Below are 18,828 nucleotides of genomic sequence, written 5' to 3'. Positions count from 1 at the left end.
AGGAGATCTTGTTATTTCTACACACCGGGCAGCTCCCTTACCCACATCTGATCTGGTGTTAAATTGAAGAGAAGGAAGGAAGATTTCAGAATGTTGGCGCTTTTTTCCATCGTGCAACTCTGGTGCTCAGACCCTGCAACGCTCCGTGCATCTCCCAGGAGCATCACTCTTCCCATCCTTTCTACTTCACAGGGTCTTCTTACTGGGCCCTCAGCATGCCCAGCCTCAGACTACCGCTCCCAGTGACTCTCACCACACACCCCTGGCTGGTCTTCTTGGTTTCACTGATCAATGCACCAAAATACTTGCTTCTTGTGTGTTTCTGTCTTTTCTCCACCAGCATGTAAATTCCAAGAGGGCAGAGACTGACAGGATCGGTCTGTCCACTCTTCACTGCTTAATCGCAGGAAGCTTAATCAAGTCTTACTTGGTCTGTGTAAGGGGAAGAGTTCTCAATTAAATGACCAAAAGTTTAACTTGCATCATGAAACTTGGCCCCTCGGTCAATTTCCAGACTTGAGCCAGTTTACAGACCCAGAACCCCTTGAATGAAGGGGAGGCCCTAGTACATTGCTGGAAGTTTATGCTTTTCATCTTTCTCCCAGCCTTCCCCCAAAGGATCTGTAGCCTTTTATCAGGGTAACTGCATGAGAGAAAAGGAAATAATCGACTTTTCAGAGCTTACTAGGCACCGGCTCTGAACTAACATTAATTCCAGGAGACCCAAAATGTCACTGTGGTCCACCTCCCAGAGTTAGGACTTACAGAGATCAGGTGGTCCATGGAGTTTGATCTCAGATCCTTCTCACAGTGAGTCCAGGAGGCCCCTGAATCCATCCTGTGGTCACTTCCCAGTTCCAGAATGCGTAATTGGAATGGACAGAGCGACTGATAGGGTCTCCACATTGGTATCGTGCCTGTCCACCAGCTCCTCACACTGGGCATTTCAGAGGAGGAAGCAAATTTCTGGGTCACAGTCCAAACCCCTCATTTCACAGGTTAAGGTTCAGTGATGGCACCAGGAGTGACACAGCCAGGACTTAAGTTCCAGTGAAGTCCTTTTGAACTAGCCACTCTGTTAACAGGTAAACTGTGCATTCTGAATCCAAGGTTAAGATGCCTTTGTATTGATTTTATTGCAAGTGCCACAGGCTTCCTCTTGCCCTATCTCATTCTGTTCCTGAGGCATCATTAGCAGGACTGTGTTATATTCCTGTTCTTCGTATAAAGGAGCTTGATGGATTGGTAAATGGCAGGTGGGTGGGAAGGTGAGAGAAGCGATGAATGATTAGATATATACAACTGGCTTTAGCCTGGGGTCTACCTGGCTTTGTGTAAGATGTGCTTTCCTCTCTATTCACCACACTAAGTCATGAGTGTATTTCCTTAGAAACATAAATATGTCCAGCTGCCAAACTCTGCATGACTTTACATGTTTGTTCAGCTCAAGGCATGATCTTCCTGCCAGGGACAGCAGTGTTTTGTGGGAAGGCGGGGTAAGGCATCAGCCGTTACTCATCTGTCTCTCGGTTTCCTAAGTGAATCTCACATCGGGCAACAGACATTTCCCTCTCCTCTTTTGTTACAGAAAATTGCAAGGATGGGAAATGGAGTTGACACCATTGATTCATTTTCATTTGCCCAGAATTAAATTATTTGTTTCCAGTCACTGTTAATTATGAGAATGGGAATGCTTCAGATGCCAGGCAATGTCAGAGTTGGGCGCATCTCACTGAAGGCCTGGCACTGCTAAGCATACAGGTCAGGAGAAAACTGCACCAGCAACAGAAATTAAAATGAAATTTCAGTGTCAGTGTATGGTAGGAGAATGACTGGCCGTTTCTCCCTCTGCAAATGGAGCCTCATAAATGCATCCTTCATAGCTAAACAATATCCATCCATTCACCGATATCAATCCATTGTTGTAAAGGTGCAATACCCAGAATACCTTGACTTGATAGAAAGGATCACCACTAACTGAAATTCTTCAAAGTGTTTTATATGTAGAACCTTATTTGGGTCCGCAACGTTTCTAAAATAATTGAGTATGCAAAAATATCCTGCCTTTTTTGAAATTGAACATTGAGGCACAGAGAGATTGACTTCCATGTGTTCAACAGACTCCCAGGTCTTCTGAGTTTTAGTCTAATTCCAAACTGTAAGGTTATACCTCCGGCATTGGAAAAATGCCAAACTGTTTAAAAATTTTCAACTTTTAAACATGTTTTATCAAACACTTATATAGTAGTTGCCCTATTGAGAGACGCTGTGTTAAGCACTTTATAAATATTAATTCATTAAAGACTCATGATGACCCTATGAGGAAGATAATATTTACGCTACCCATGTTATAGATGAGAAAGATGAGGCACAGAGAGGCTAATGGTAAAATCATACCCAGGCAGCCTGGCTCCATGCTTATAACCACCAGGCCTGTGTTGTCTCAGATTCTTTGAGAAATGTCTGTGATTTCATACCACACGATGTCTGATACATGATAGACACCAGATAAACATTTTGAACAGATCAGTTCAAGATTTCTGAGCCAAAGAATTGGAATGGAAAGACTGTTTCCAATATGGAAGATGAGGCAACAGACTAAATTATCTTTAATCCAAAAATCATTGCAAACCCAAGTTATAAACAGTGAGTCAGTGTTTTCCTAGGCCTGTGCAGTCCAGCAGGCCATATGTAGCCACCAAGCCTGTGAAATATGGCCAAATTTAGATGTGCTGTAAAGTGTAAAATCCATAGCACTGGATTTCAAAGCCTTAATACATGCAAAAGAGTATAAGATATCTCATTAATAATTTTTATGTTGATTACAGGTTAAAATGATAGTATTTGGATACTTTGGGTTAAATGAATATTTATTAAAAGTAACTGCAGCCTTGTTTCTTTTCTAGAAAGTTCAAAATGTTATACATACTTCACATGGTATTTCTATTGGAAAACACTGTCTTAAACAATGCCTTTTATGAGAATTTCCAACAACAGTGGACCATTCAGACACACTTTATTTCCCTGAATACCTTTTGGCAAAAGAACTGTAGATTCCAAGGGAGAAAGAAGTAACAGAGGAAAAGTTCTCCCAAAGTCATAACGTATAATTATGAAAAATTAGCCACATGCACTTTTAAGAATCGACTCTGTGAGTTCCTTGAGGGTAGGGATATGTATTCTTCATGCCTGTCCCTCCAGGACCAGGTGATGTGCTTGGCCCAGATCTTGGCTGGGTGAGGGGCTGGATGGTGAAGGGGGCGATGGATGGGTTGGTAAATGGCAGGTGAGTGGCAGAGTGAGGAGTGGGTGACTAGATAGCACAGCAAGCGGCTGGAAAAGTCTGCAACTTTTTTCATCACTTCTTACAGATCATCCTTACAGTCATCACCATCTTTATTCACGACATCATTTAGGTGCTGTGGGACTGCACGCTTCCAGCTGTCTCGATAGTGAGATGATTTTTTTCCACGACAGCATGAGGACTCTGACCTCTGAATACATCTTCCCCCTCCGTGGCGGCAGGCCTGCTGCTGTGGATGTGCAGATCTGTTTAGGTTCGAGGGGCTTTGCGTGCATGCTGCATTGCTAAGTTGCTTTAGTCCTGTCCGACTCTTTGCGACCTTATGGACCGAAGCCCGCCAGGCTCCTCTGTCCATGGCATTCTCCAGGCAAAAATACTGGAGTAGGTTGCCTTGCCCTCCTCCAGGGGATTTTCCCGACCCAGGCATTGAACCAGCATCTCCTGAATTGGCAGGCAGGTTCTTTACCACTAGCTGCTGCCTGCAGTTCTGTTTAGGTTTGAGGGGCTTAGGGCACCAATATGATTGCAAACAAGGGCAAGGGGAGTTGAAATTATGTTTTCTTAGAAACACAACTTTTACTCAAATTATATGTTCTCATCTCCATATTCTCAAAATAGTCAGGTGTAAGCTGCGGCTTTGCAGACGGGAAGACTAAAGCTACCCTAACCCCCACGCTTCAGCCCCAAAGCTGAGCATGAGGGGTCCCTGTTCCTAATTTGATGATTGGTTTTGTTACCAGGAAACATTCTTTTCCTGTCTCTATCTTGATTACTCACAATAAACATATGCCTTCTAATCAATATAGCCATCTCATTTTCTGTGCCAACCTAGCCTGTTCAGAGATGTTAGATCTGTGTTCTTTCATCTAAGCCTCTGAGCAACCTCCTCTGTGATACTCCGTTACTTTCATGAAAATGAAGTCCATCTTTGGAGTTGCTGCTTTAATTGTTTACTTCTGGGTCCAGCTGAAAACACAATGAATTGGTTCCGAATTGCTGTCCGACTTGCCTGGCAGTTCAGTGTCTTCTTTCTTTTTTTGGTTGCTGATTCTGAGCAAGGATTAAAAGGATATTTTTCATGCAAATTATTTATAATTGTGATTCCTGGCATAGACTACAGCATTCATTAGTCATTTTATAAACTCATAATACTTGTTGTAATAAAGCCACCAGAGTCAGCTCTTGGTGGATTTTGCCACCTGCTTACTATCTGTATGGAACACATGACTTTACAATGCTTATTCAACTTCCTGCTTAATTACATTCTCATGTAATACCTCTTTTCCCAATGGAAAGGGAAGTTGGAGGAATGGCACTGGCTGGCAATCACGTGGTGAAGTAAGTAAGAATAAAATTACTCATTGTTATTAATACGTGCTCACTGAAGCATTAAAGCAAAACAGAATTATTCAATTCCTTTCAGGACAGGAAGTCATCATTCTGTAATTTCTCCCCTGAACATCATACTTCGAGCCATTTTAAGTACAACTGGCCTTTTTGTGTACAACCTCCTTCTTTCACCACAGAAACCTCCTCCTCTTCTTCTCAATGGTCAGCATACATCTGAGTGACAAGGTGCAGAGACAGAGTAATACACCACGAAGTTGTCATCGAGACTGGAGTGATGCTAGGTGTGGCTGTGAAATGTGCAGACCTCAATCAGTCAGGCTTCCCAGTTTTTCAAGGTGTTTTGTGGAGACAGGAATGTTTGGCTTTCTCCTTCTTCCTACTTTGCTAAACTCATTCAATTTACATGTCTCCTGTTTACAACACAGAAGTTTTGTCTGTAAAGCTGATACAAGTCTTTGCCTTATACCATATTTCATTTGTGAATTTGTCTTAGTTTACTGAGGAAAATATGTTTTATGACATTTACTTGATGCCTAATATTGAGTGTTGCCAAAAGTATTGCAGACCTTTTGAGGGGCGTATTATGTTTGTTCCCACACTTGAGTGCACACACATGCAATGAGGTACTGGAGGGCTCCCAACTTATTCTAGTGGTGTGTTTTAATACAGATTTTTTTTTTACTTTCTTTGTATTTCTGTAATTAAAGTTGTAAACACCTAACATTAATAGTACTTAGGGAAAATAGCTCCAACTCTGAAATTCCACATATCAACCTTCTGTTTCACCAGTGTCAATTCAGTTATTTTGAATCTGGCTAATCTTCCACCCATAATAGAGCATGCATTTCAATTATTATTTCCTGTGTGCCTCCTAATACCATGGACAATGAAGATATGGTCCTTGATGGGAGCTACTAAAATAGACTTAATATCTGATGGTGAGAAAAATTCTTTATAAGCCACCCTGACCTCATTGTTTCATTTGTGTAAATATTTTGTCACAAATGAAATCTTGAGCACATTTCAACAGTAGCTAATTGATCATTAGATAATGAACAAAAAGAGGTCTCCCTGTTAACTGGATTTAGACATTTACTGCCTATCTGCGGTGTAAAAGGTAACCATTGTATGCCTTATATCCTGCCTGTTTAAAGTTTCATATTTCCTCTATTACATCCCCATGGCAAGAGTTTCTCGACCTCAGCACTATTGATATTGGCAGCTGGATAAGTCTTTGTTGTGAGGGGCTGCTGTGAATATGATAGGGTTTTTAACAGCATGCCTGGCCTCTGCCCACGATGTGCCAGAGGCCACCCCTGAGTTGTGAAAACTAAAAATATCTCCAGACATTGTTAAATGTCTGCTGGGAGAGAGGCACAAAATCAACCGTATTTAATAACCATAGAGAATTTGAGAAACTCCATTCAGATATGTTTCTCTCTTCAAGTGTTCTCAGAAATTGTATCTTAGTACAATAAAACAAATAAAGAGCTATATTAGCCCCTCACACAAAATAGTGAGGTGGAATAGAAATAGGGAGCTTTTTAAATAAGAGTTGATGGTGGAGGGCGACCTCTAGGACACAGAGTAATTCACGAACTCTTTTGGGGCTCTGCTGCTATCAGAACTGCCATGCTGGCACCTCATGTTGGCCCAGGACATAACATGTATTTTTCCACTCACTAGAGATGTTAGGCCATCACAGCAGCTTACTCTTCCCCTCCATCATCAGAGAGTCTTGGGGCAATTCGTATCTTCAGAGTAAACACTTAGTTCATGCCCAGTAGGCCAAGTCAGGGGGATTCAAAGATGAATATGTTATAGTCTTCACCTTCCAGGAGCCTTTGGTCTAATGTAAACAGCGTGTAAGCACTCTGATCGGCCATGAAGCACCAGGACAGTTAATTGTATGGCACCCTGTAATGTACTGTAATGTTTTTCCTCTGCTTGATCACCGTATGATGAGGAGTTAATGTTTTCCCCAAAATAGATGATCGGCTCACAATAATAGAAATGTGAATGCTTGGATTGTTTTTTAGGTCTCTGAGTCTGAAGGACTTTGCGAGGGATTTAAATAGATTCCCTTCCTCCTTCTTTAGACTCAATTAGCCCTTGATTTTAGAATTCTTTGTGGTCTGCTTTACAAACATTGAGAGACATCCTTGCAAAAAAATCCAAAAAGCAAAAATCAAAACAAAAAAAAAACTTGAAAAAGAGGCATTGAATTAAAACCAGAAGGATTGTTTAAAAGCCCCTCAAGTTGGCGTTCTTTTATGCAATAGTGATTTATTTAAAACCAACAGGCAAGTCTCCCACTTGCCTTGGTAGCCACCCTGGAGTACATTCATCTTGGTTCAGAGCAGCCTGGCATCTCCTGACACAACTGTGCCTTCTTGAAGTGAGAGTTACCACTCGTACATATGGAATGTCCAGAATCCTGATGAAACATTAATTAGGGTGTTAAAAATCAGTAAAAACTGAGGCTCTTCCTTTGCACTGAAAAGTGAAGACATGGATTAGGGACCTGGGACTTTATGGTGCAGAGAAACAGATTCCTCACACCAAATGACAAAAGGAACAGCGTTAAATGATTTATGACACAGATGTTTTCTTTCCCATTGAAATTGTGTGTTGTAATGGAACAATTTCAAATCTGTTTGAAGCATTGTTGAATTTTTAAATTCAGCTAGCTATCCACACATGGTGTGAGGTCCTCAGGAAGCCAGGCAGAGAACTGTGTGAGTTTCTGTGGTGTGGTTTATAGCCAGCTCCGACTGGTCATCATATACATCTGTTTCTTGTTTGGGGGTCTGGTTAATGGACTTGGTCCTGGCTGGCTACCCTTGATGCAATGGTGCTGAGTTGTCATGTGCTATGTCTGAAATCACATGGAATCACACTCACAGAGATTTTAGGTAGAACCGTCACATTCACAGCCAGGAGGAACAGATATAGATGCTCTGAGTTAGTGATTTTTAAACTCTTTGAACAGTAGGTCTTACTAAGAGGACATATATATAAGTATATATATAGTTATGGGCTTCCCCAGTGGCTCAGCAGTAAAGAATCTGCCTGCAATGCCGGAGCCGCAGGAGACACAGGTTCAGTCCCTGGATTGGGAAGATCCCCTGAAAGAGGGCAAGGCAGTCCACTCCATTATTCTTGCCTGGAGACTCCCATGGATTCTAGAAACCTAGTGAGCTCTAGTCCTTAGGGTCACAAAGAATCAGACATGACTGAAGCAACTTCGCACACATACATATATATAGTTATATATTAAATATATATTTATACTCATGTATTATGTATACATTATGAATATATATTACACACTATAAATATTTATTATGAATGAAATGCATGAAATGATGCTATTACTTGAATGACACTCAAATATTTCATGTTTATTTCAATTTTTAAAATGCTGTTGACATTTGCTAAGTTAATTTTGTAGCCTGTGGATTGAAAAACACTATTCTAGGAGGTCTGCACATATCCAGCCGCAGATAACTACCACATCACTGTAAACAGGGGCGGACTCATGAAATGGTGCCATACCTACCAGTTGGTGCAGAGTGACATTATCAACTCCGTGGTTCATTAGGTACATCTGCTGCAGATGTGGCCTTTCTCTTAATTGCATTTGCTAAGGTCACTGTCAGTATTTCTTTATCATATTAAAGGCACTCAGGAAATCAGTTATTGCTAAATGGATAAATACAAGTGTCACTCCTTGACATCAAATTTACTTGAAATGTCAATAACAATTTTCCTTATAGAAATATGAACATAAAGGAATCAGTACATATTTGAAAAACTGTATCACTAGATGTTGTCTTTACAACTTGCTTATATATTGAGGGCTTCCCTGATAACTCAGTTGGTGAAGAATCCACCTGCAGTGTAGGAGACCCCAGTTTAATTCCTGGGTCAGGAAGATCCCTGGAGAAGGGAAAGGCTACCCACTCCAGTATTCTGGCCTGGAGAATTCCATGGACTGTGTAGCCCATGGGGTTGCAAAGAGTCGGACACAACTGAGCAACTTTCGCTTTCACCATATTGTAACACACTTTAAAAAAATGTTTATGTTAAGAATTCACATGTTGTTTAGAATGATAGTAATTATTTCCCATACTACCTTATTTTCTTAGTGTCTTAAAATTTGGGAGGTCAAGGCCAAGTTGACCTTCTGATGAGATCTATGGCCCATCTCCCTAGAATGAACAAAATTTTGATTCCATAGACCCTCATTTGAGAACCTTAACCTGAGAAGAGGTCACAGTTCATACCCTCTACCCAGAGGTCAGTCGGTGTCTCTTAAAATCACCTTGACTGGAAGGAAGCGTTGCCCTGTCGGTATTTAAACCAGCAGCTCTTTATGCAGTTCTCCCAGTGCCCCTTCACATGTACTCGTTCCACATGTCTGCTGGGTGGGGACCAGAGCCAGTCTAGGAAGCATCCCTGTGGGTCCCGCGTCAACATGTCAGTCAGACGGGGCTGTGGGACCAATGTGTGGAGTAGTATCAGTTGCAGCCAGCCCTCTAGAGGTGTTTGAAACTCTTTCGAAAGTCCCCGTGTCATGGACAAGACATAATCATAATATATATTTTTAAGGTGTTAATTAAAGTATTCCCTAGATCATACCAAATAAATATCATGAAGAGCATCAACAAGGAACAGAAAGTCCATGGAGGTCTTAAACTAAGCACTCTATATGAAGCAGATGAGTAGGGCACCATGGCCACCTTTTGCTAGCATAGTTTAATTGCAGGTTCAAGTTTGGGGAGGATAATAAACCTATCTTGAACATGCTGTGTGTTTATTTGCTCAGTTGGATGCAACTCTTTGTGACCCCATGGACTGTAGCCCGCCAAGCTCCTCTGTCCACGGGGATTCTCTAGGCAAGAATACTGTAGTGGGTTGCCATGCCCCAAACCAGGAGATCTTCCCAATGCAGGGATCGAACCCCACTCTCCCACATTGCAGGCGGATTCTTTACCATCAGAGCCACTATTAAAGTTACTAAATTGTCGAAAGTGTGCCTTCCTTGATATGCTGGGAAAGAAAGAGAGCATGTGTTGATAGAGCTTGCTTTAGCTCTGCCTTTTGTGTCTCACACTGGCTGTTTGAGCCCTGATATCACAGACCGTCTGTACCTCTTGGCAGGATTGGAGGAGCCATCCCCACCGTGTTCTCCTACTTTGCGGAAGTGCTGGCCCGAGAGAAGCGGGGTGAGCACCTGAGCTGGCTCTGCATGTTCTGGATGATCGGCGGCATCTACGCCTCGGCCATGGCCTGGGCCATCATCCCGCACTACGGTAAGAGGCCGGCCTTGCCCTAGCCGGGCGCGGTCCCTGTGTTTTATTTCGGCTTCATTTCCATCCCTTTCCTGTCTCGTTACTGCTGATTTGAGAACAGTGCCATCATCATGTTTCTCCCTTTTGTAGTGTCTAGGATTTGCATTCCCAACCCCTTATTGAGATCTGTATGAGGTAAGACTGTGCCAGCGATCCTTTGGGAAGACTTTTCATTTTGCTGTTCTCAATGTCACCGCTTTCCTTTGTTCCCTTTGTGCTGTCAACACGGGGCCCCGTGTAAGTGGAGGTGAAAGGATGCGCAGATCATAGCCTGTAAGGCAGCTTGACTTTCAGTGGTTCTTGGGCTCCTCATGCATGTGAGACACTACGAGTACCTTGACTCATCTCCTCTCGGCTTAGTCCACGGCTCAGCCCGTGGCAGCCTCACCTCTTCCAGAAGCTCAGAACTGGGACGGGAGCAGGAACAGCCCCGTCTCCTTAAGGACCCTCAATGCGCAGAGCTTCAGCGGTGACTCTACACCCCGCTCTGCAGCTCCCCTGCTCAGTCTCCCCGAGCACTCACGGTTCTGCCGACTCAGAACCCCTGCAGGTTTCGTGTTTCTGAGCAGTGCTCACCCTGTCAGAAGCCACAGCTCCCAGCTGCTTCCCCCATAAACAGAGAAATGCCGGGAGAGGTTAACAGAATCTAGGAATTGAATTCAATATAGAAGGAAAGGGAAAGGTACCTGTTCCGGCTATATTTACGTGTGTGTGAGTGTGTGTGCATGTGTGTGCTTGAAAACAGGATGAACTTGACAAAGCATGAATACTGTGTATATTTAAACCACCATGGCTTCAAAAACTCACTCTTTGTTCTATCTGAAATCTAAAAAAATTAGATTTCAAAAATTTACTATTTGCTCATTTTCTCTTTTTCTGCCTTTTTTTTTTTTAAAGAACAGAGCAACTTATCATTATAAAGCGTGGTCTATTAGGAAACAAGTTTAAGTGAATTTAACGCATTGATAAAAATCGAAGACAAGATGGACTTCAAGGTTCAGATGCATTGTGATTTGTCTTCCATTCTGAGCTTTAAAATCCATCTTGTCACACTCATCCTTTTTTTTTTTTTCACACTCATCCTTTTAATAAACCTGGAAAGTTATATGCAAACCAAAGTTGTATTTGACAACACAAGTACCAGAAAAAAAAAAAAGAACACCCACAAGACTTAAGAAATTGGTTACTGGTCCTGAAGAGAACGTTTCTTTGTCAAGCCTATTTTAGTGTGATAGGTTTCTCATTTTTAGACTCCTTGGTCACTTTGGGGCCAGTAATGCCCTCATTCAGGCCATTACCCATTTCCACCATGAGGCCTGTCTCTTATATCTATCGTGAGGCTTGCCTTCTGCCACCACCTGAGGAATTAAGGAGATTCTCCTCCTTCATCTGGGTCCTAAGGACCTCAGCCATGCTCAGAACTTCCCCTGTATGGCAGCATCTAATGCCCACCCCACTCAGCTTGCTATTCCAAATGGAAAAGTCACTTAGCTACCACATAAGGCATTGTTTCTTAGGAACTATGTATCAGGAGACAAAAAGGAGATGAAGGACCTGTACCCAGCACTGCCCCCAAGAGCCGCCATTAAGTCGTATTCAGCCTTTGTGCAAATTGAAATAAGCTGGTGGGTCTGGGTGGTCCCAGCTGCAGCCTCACAGGCTGTCTCTGCCAGGCACTTGTGCAGGGCACAGCCTGGCACCTGGATCCCTTCTGAGGCCAGCGTGTTCTGCGTCTCAGCCTCCAGCGACGGCACGGCCCCTTAACTGCTGGCTTCATTGCCGCCGGCTTCCTGGCCCTCCTTTCCCATCTCGTCTCACGCCTCAGGACGCCTCCTGCTGGCCTCCCTCAGCTCATAGCTCAGGCTGGCCTCTGTTGTCTGTGAGTATCTATTGGGCCTGGACATGACTGCTTTTGTTTGTTTGTTGTACCCATTTATTTTTGTTAGTTGGAGGCTAATTACTTTACAACATTGTAGTGGTTTTTGCCATACATTGACATGAATCAGCCATGGATTTACATGTGTTCCCCATCCTGAACCCCCCTCCCACCTCCCTCCCCATCCCATCCCTCTGGGTCATCCCAGTGCACCAGCCCCGAGCACTTGTCTCATGCATCCAGCCTGGACTGGTGATCTGTTTCACACTTGATAATATACCTGTTTCAATGCTATTCTCTCAGATCATCCCACCCTCACCTTCTCCCATAGAGTCCAGAAGTCTGTTCTATACATCTGTGTCTCTTTTTCTGTCTTGCATGTAGGGTTATCATTACCATCTTTCTAAATTCCATATATATGCGTTAGTATACTGTATTGGTGTTTATCTTTCTGGCTTACTTCACTCTGTATAATGGGCTCCAGTTTCATCCATCTCATTAGAACTGATTCAAATGTATTCTTTTTGATGGCTGAGTAATATTACATGGTGTATATGTACCACAGCTTTCTTATCCATGCGTCTGCTGATGGGCATCTAGGTTGCTTCCATGTCCTGGCTATTATAAATAGTGCTGCGATGAACATTGGGGTACATGTGTCTCTTTCAGATCTGGTTTCCTCAGTGTGTATGCCCAGAAGTGGGATTGCTGGGTCATATGGCAGTTCTATTTCCAGTTTTTTAAGGAATCTCCACACTGTTCTCCATAGTGGCTGTACTAATTTGCATTCCCACCAGCAGTGTAAGAGGGTTCCCTTTTCTCCACACCCTCTCCAGCATTTATTGCTTGTAGACTTTTGGATAGCAGACATCCTGACTGGTGTGTAATGGTACCTCATTGAGGTTTTGATTTGCATTTCTCTGATAATGAGTGGTGTTGAGCATCTTTTCATAAATGACCCAATCAAAAAATGGGCCAAAGATCTAAACAGACATTTCTCCAAAGAAGACATACAGATGGCTAACAAACACATGACATGACTGCTTTTGTTTTTGCTTTTGTTTCCTCGCTTCCTCGCTCACCCCAGATTCCTGCCTCTCACACATTCCTGCCCTTGACCTTGAAGAGCCCTTGGACGGCCCCAGGTTTGCTCTGTCCTTGCCAACTGCCAGTGGCTGACCCAGGAAAAATGAGCATGATCCCCACCTTTTCCTTCCACAAGCACACATAAAATGTTCTTATTTAGAGCAAAAAAGTCCCCCTAAATCATATATAGCTAGAAAGAGGGAGGTTGTGAACCATAAACAATGCTCGAAAAGTTACAAAGACAGTCACAATACAGCAGAATCAAATGGATCTGAGGCCAGTATTAATTTCTGTATTGAAGGAACCAATCACAACCTGGTTAAGAAATTAGTAACAAAAAATTACAACCTTATGCCCATGCTTTACTGAAGGTTTTCCATGGCCAGAGGTGTGGCCAAAAAAAAAAGGAAAAGAAAGACCTTGGTAATTACTGTTGTTAATCATGTCTCTGTGTTAGAATCAACAGGGGAGAGTTTTTAAAATACCCTTGCTGGGTTCATTTTATACTCTTGCAACTTGAAGAGCTTTAATTTTTTTCAAATAAAACAGTTAAATTTTAAAAGTCCCTTGCTGAATCTCCTGGGGTGATGCTGTTCTGTATCTTGATGGGGATAGGCTTCAAGAGCATGTGTGTGCTCGGTCACTCAGCCGTGTCCGACTCTTTGCAACCCCATGGACTACAGCCCTCCAGGCTTCTCCATCCGTGGGATTGTCCAGGCAGCAACACTGCAGTGAGTTGCCATTTCCTACTCCAGGGGATCTTCCTGACCCAGGGATCGAACCCACATCTCCCGCATTGGCAGGCGGATTCTTTACCTTCTGAGCCATCTGGGAAGCCCAGGTTTCAGGATTTATTCATAAAAATTTATTAAGCTGGGTGCTCAAGATTTGTGCATGTCATTATATGGTGGTTATACTTCTTCATAAGCACTTTTTATGGAAGTTTACCGCTTCCTCCACCCACTGAAAATACCCATGCTTGAATCCTACCCCAAATCAATTGAGTCAGATTCTCTGGGACGGGGACTCAGCATATATCCCTTTTAACATGGCCAGGTGGTTCTCACGTGCAGTCGGGTTTGAGATTTGTCATCTCTGTACCTCTCTCGGTGGGTGATGCCAGAAGCCCCCGGGACTTCCTCATGTGTCCACAGGGCAGCTGTGAGTTGGAACAAAGAGTGAGCCTGACCTGTGAGCTTGACTTACTCAGTTGGTGTTGGAGTTTTAATATTGTTGGTTTCATCCAGGCTAAAGGACTTTTTCATCCATCCGGTTCGGAATCACACTTTAAAGGTAACTTTAACATGTGTCTTTCCAATGACACATCTTTTTACTTTACTTAAAAATGAGTAAGGGTTGAAAGTCCATTCACTTTCCCTACAGCCTCTGAGAAAATAAGAAGCTTTCTGTATTCCCTCTGAAATTCTGCAGGTAATAAATGGTGCCAGGGCCCACAGAAATAACAGGGGCATATGGGTCCTTGCCCTTGCATCCTCTTTCATTTGGGGGACCTCTGACCACTGCCGCCTGTACAGTGGATTGAATTTTTCCCTGGCAGGGAAGGAAGTCAGGGCAGAATAAAGCAACCCAGAGCCAGGTACTGGCCCTTTCCACACTGGTAATAAGATTTGCTCTGAAGGAATGAAATTACTGGCAAGATTGTCAAGGGATAAATGATACATATAGTCATGGGGAACGCAGTCGGTCTTGTGTTTCTGGACGTCACCTTTCTGCGTTTGTGGCAGAGCAGACTGTGCACAAGACCTGAGCCTGATGCCATGAGACCTGAATTCTGATTCCTGACAAGCTTCTGATGCAAGGTCAACCTTGAGCTGGTCACTAAGGATGTTGAAACTTGGAGGGACTCTTAGGAGGTTAGACACAACCTCCAGAAAGGGTGTTTGGATGGCTACCAGGGTGGGCAAGTTGAGATATAGGCTGTGCCAGGAGTTCCTCACGGGCCTCGGATCCACCTGGCCTTCAGCAGAGGCCGAGTTTCCGTACCAGCATCAGATGACGATGTACTGTGTGTTCCCCGGAGACAGACGGTCGCCAGCACCTGAAGGTTCTGAGATGTTAGGAGGCAGAGTACAGGATGTCACCGCTCCGGGCAGCTTTCCTGCCACCACCTCCCTGGGACCAGCTCCTTCCAGCCAGGAGCTTCGGGACTTTCTCAGCCTGTGGCATAAGGCTAGGGAGGGGGGAGAAGACCCCGCCCAGAAGGAAACGCCCTGACCTCAGAGCTCAGGTGCCCGCAGCAGCTGAGAGCTGGTGTTAGAATGTATGGTTCCTCTTGACCCCACGCCCCTTTTCAAACCTCTGACTTCTGACCCACGGTGGATACTGGCTTCCGATTCACAAAAGGACAAGCAGGGTGTTGGAGAGCAGGTGCAGCCTTTCTCCCCACCCCCACGCCCTCTGAATTAGGACACAGCAGCATTGAATGCAAGCCCCGATGCCTTAAGGAGAAAATGGGACAGGGAGCTGAATCCTGGGTCCTTTCCCTCTTTGGCTGAGAGCTTTCACAGCGTCCCAGGCTTTGGAGTCGTTGCGGGGTTGCGGCGCTGTCCGCTCCATTAAACTCTCTGTCGTCATTTTCTTTTAAATTCGCGTGTGTGTCCGATGAGGTGCTGCCCCTGCCCAGGTGCGGGACAGTGCACAGAGGGGGTTCGGTTAGTGGAGTGAGAAGGCCACTGATAGTTCAGTGCGAAATGCCTCAGCTCCTAAAGCATACGGCACGCAGGCTGTGCTCAGCACTGGGGCATCTCTACCGCCTCGAACACCAGCCCTTGGCTGTGGACCTTAGGGGCCAAGCTGGGGATGCGCACAAAGCCCAAACCCCACGCACCCCTCCCCTTCCAGCTCTAGTGTGGTGTCTGGGCTTAAAAACACACATAGTCCTGAGGTTGTCCGAATTATCAAGATGTCTTCTACTTCCTTTAGTTATAAGAAGCGTGAAGCTAATGCATTTCTTCTCCTGAATGGTGAAACTGGGATGAAGGTAGGGGGGATAGTCCAATGGCATCTGGTTGATGGAAACAGGGAAGGCCGTGTACATTTTGTGCACAAGAAGGAAGGCACTGCAGCCAACAGCAAGAGACGACAGTGATAGCTGGTTTGTGAGTCTTAGCCCCACTGCTTCCGGGTGAGGGAGCTTTGTCAAGCTTTTCAGTCCCCCAGTCCCATTTCCTAAGTCAGCATTTGGGGATTCAGTGAAATGACCATGTTAGAACACCTAGTTCATGACTAGTGTTCAAAAATGGTAGCCGTTATTGCTATCAGGTTCATATCCTACGTGGGAAACCTGGACTTCATCAGCACAGCCCAGAGTGAGCTCAGAGTTAGAGGAAAGGGAAAATGGGCTAAAATGGGTAAGCCTTACCTAGAGAGTGAGATCACAGGACGTAGAGAGAAGAAAAAATGTAAAGATAATGAGAGAGCATCAAGGAACTAACAATACCATAAAATCTTGATAGCCCGCAGCCCAGTGAATCAGGATCTTCCATCTCTGTGTTTGTTGGATGAGTTGATACTCAAAGGGCACATCCCATGTAAAGATCCATTTTACAGGCATGTTGCCATCCCCCCAGGTGGCATAACCTGGCTCTAGAGCCGATGGCCCTTACCTGCTGACATGCGTCACTAGCTGACCTGTGCATTACATGGACATCCCGAGTCAAGCTCTGTCTCAGCAAGGTATCCTGTACTCCGGATGCAGGCAGGCAGCTTGGGCTGAGATAAGACAGGCCCTGGTTGTAGGGTAAGGGAGTTAGAGAAGTCGAGGTTCGGAAAAAGAATGAGACCGGCCCTTTCCAGGAACAGGTCACCTTTAACGAGGTGAGAAGGGGCAGCAGTCAGATTAGTGAGCTGCTGCCCTAACCCAAGAAAAGAGTAAGTACATACAGGCATGTATGTGGAAAGTTACTCTTTTAAGGGGGCCTGTTCTCCAAGGTTGTTCAGAGTAGTTATCTCTTAAACTGCTGGGGCAAGGAATTCTGGAGATCGGCCAGAGGCTGGACAGGCTGGGAGCTGGGTGTAATCAGCCTTAATGTCCATTTTTTTCATCAGGTGAGAGAGTTCTTTGTTTTGCAGAGACCTGGAGGGGAGTTTTAACTCCAGGCTATTTTGAACCGTGTAACTTTCCTTCACTGGTTCCAAGCCATCCCTGCCCCTCTTCCAGCTTTGTCACCGTTAGGACAGTTACTTAGGCTCTCTGACTGTCAGTGGCCTCATCTATAAAATGGGCAAAATACCCTTACAGGGTTGCTGTACTAAAGGACTGTATACAAAAGTGGTTACTTAGCACAGTGCCTGACACAAGTGTTCATTCAGTGTAGCTTTTTCTTTCCGTGAATGGGGCTGAAGTTGAGCGCATGGAGGAAGAAGGAACTGGAATATTAAAAGGAGTTGTTTTCATTGCAAGATGCAATCCTAAAGGGTACCACCTGTGGTTAGAAAATCACAGTTACCAATGTGTGTCGTAGACAAGGTGTCCCAGGCCCTCACTCAGATAAGGTGCTTAGCACAGACTAACATGTGTCAGAAGGAGAACCTGAGCCCATATGTAGGTGGGTACAGTTAGGGCTGGGCTTTCCTGGCCGCTCAGTGGTAAAGAACCCGCCTGCCAATGCAGGAGACTCGGGTTCAATCCTTCGGTAGGGAAGATCCCCTGGAGAAAGAAATGGCAACCCACTCTAGTATTCTTGCCTGGAAAATCCCATGAACAGAGGAACCTGGCGACTATAGTCCATGGAGTCACAGAGTTGGACATGACATAGTGACTGAACAAACCACAGTTAGGGCTAGTGTGACCCTTATATGTCAGTTTCAGAAAATGCAGGTGCAAGGCTGTAGCAAGCCTCAGACAGCTGAGCCCTCTGCAGCATTTCAGTGGGCCAGACTTCCCCCATCCTCAGATCTCAGTTGACTAGACCCCGGGGTTTCTCCCCAAAGCTGGGATATGAACCCCAGCCTGACTAGCAGAATGTCTTCCACAAATCCTGGAAAACTTGGTCTGTGGTGGAGATCATAGCACCTGTATCTACAATAAATAAAGACAGAAAAGTTGATGTATTTCCTATAGATAGAGGTTTATCCTGCAAGAGCTGTTGATATTAGGGTTTGCCTTGAAATGGAATAACAAGTACATTGTATAGTATAAAAATTAGTTTAAGAAATTCATGGCAATACCAAATGCTAGTGAAAATTCAGAGAAATTGCACGTCTCATCTGTTGCTGGTGGGAATAGTGCCACCATGCTGTAAAGTAATTTGGAGTTTTCCTTTAAAAAAACAGACACACCTAACGTACAATGGACAGTTGTACTCCTGAGCATTTGTCCCAGAGAAGTGGAAATGTGTGTCCTCACAAAAACTTGTGCGTGCTTATTTAGGACAGTTTTATTTGTAATAGCCCCACACTGGAAACTGCCAAAATGTCTGCAATACTGTAGAATTCTACTCAGCAATAAAAGTAAATGAATAATTGTTGTGAAGTAATTAGCCTCCAACTAATTAAAAAAAATTTTAAAAAAAAGTAAATGAATAATTAATACAACAGCTAGTAGAGACCTCAAGGGCATTTTGGAGTGAAAAAAAAAAATCTCAAAAGATATCCTTATATAACATTCTGAAAATGACAAAGAGATGGAGAACAGTTTAATGACTTGTTGGTGGGACTAGGGGCGACAGGGAGAAGGGAAGAGGGTATGACTGTTAATGGAGTGGCCTCCAGAGATCTTTGTATTGATGGATTGGTGTCTTGAATGCAAGTGGGTATGTAAATCCACACATGTGGTAAAATGACAAAGAACTAAACACACAGTCCACTGTGAGTTTCCTGCTTTTGGTGATCTA

General features: G+C 44.1%; 1 protein-coding gene across 1 annotated transcript in view; it reads left to right on the top strand.

Annotated features, from left to right (window-relative positions):
* Positions 1–18,828, top strand: part of SV2C (synaptic vesicle glycoprotein 2C) — a 209,659-nt gene that overhangs the window by 102,898 nt on the left and 87,933 nt on the right. Inside the window, exon 4 of the mRNA XM_043920549.1 lies at positions 9,821–9,972. Within this exon, the coding sequence (XP_043776484.1) occupies positions 9,821–9,972 (152 nt within the window). The remainder of the gene's footprint in view (positions 1–9,820; positions 9,973–18,828) is intronic.

This window comes from Cervus elaphus, chromosome 12, assembly GCF_910594005.1.
Source record: "Cervus elaphus chromosome 12, mCerEla1.1, whole genome shotgun sequence".
NCBI lineage: Eukaryota > Metazoa > Chordata > Mammalia > Artiodactyla > Cervidae > Cervus > Cervus elaphus.
Note: the sequence above shows the minus strand (reverse complement) of the source record. Positions and strands in the feature narration are given on the sequence as shown.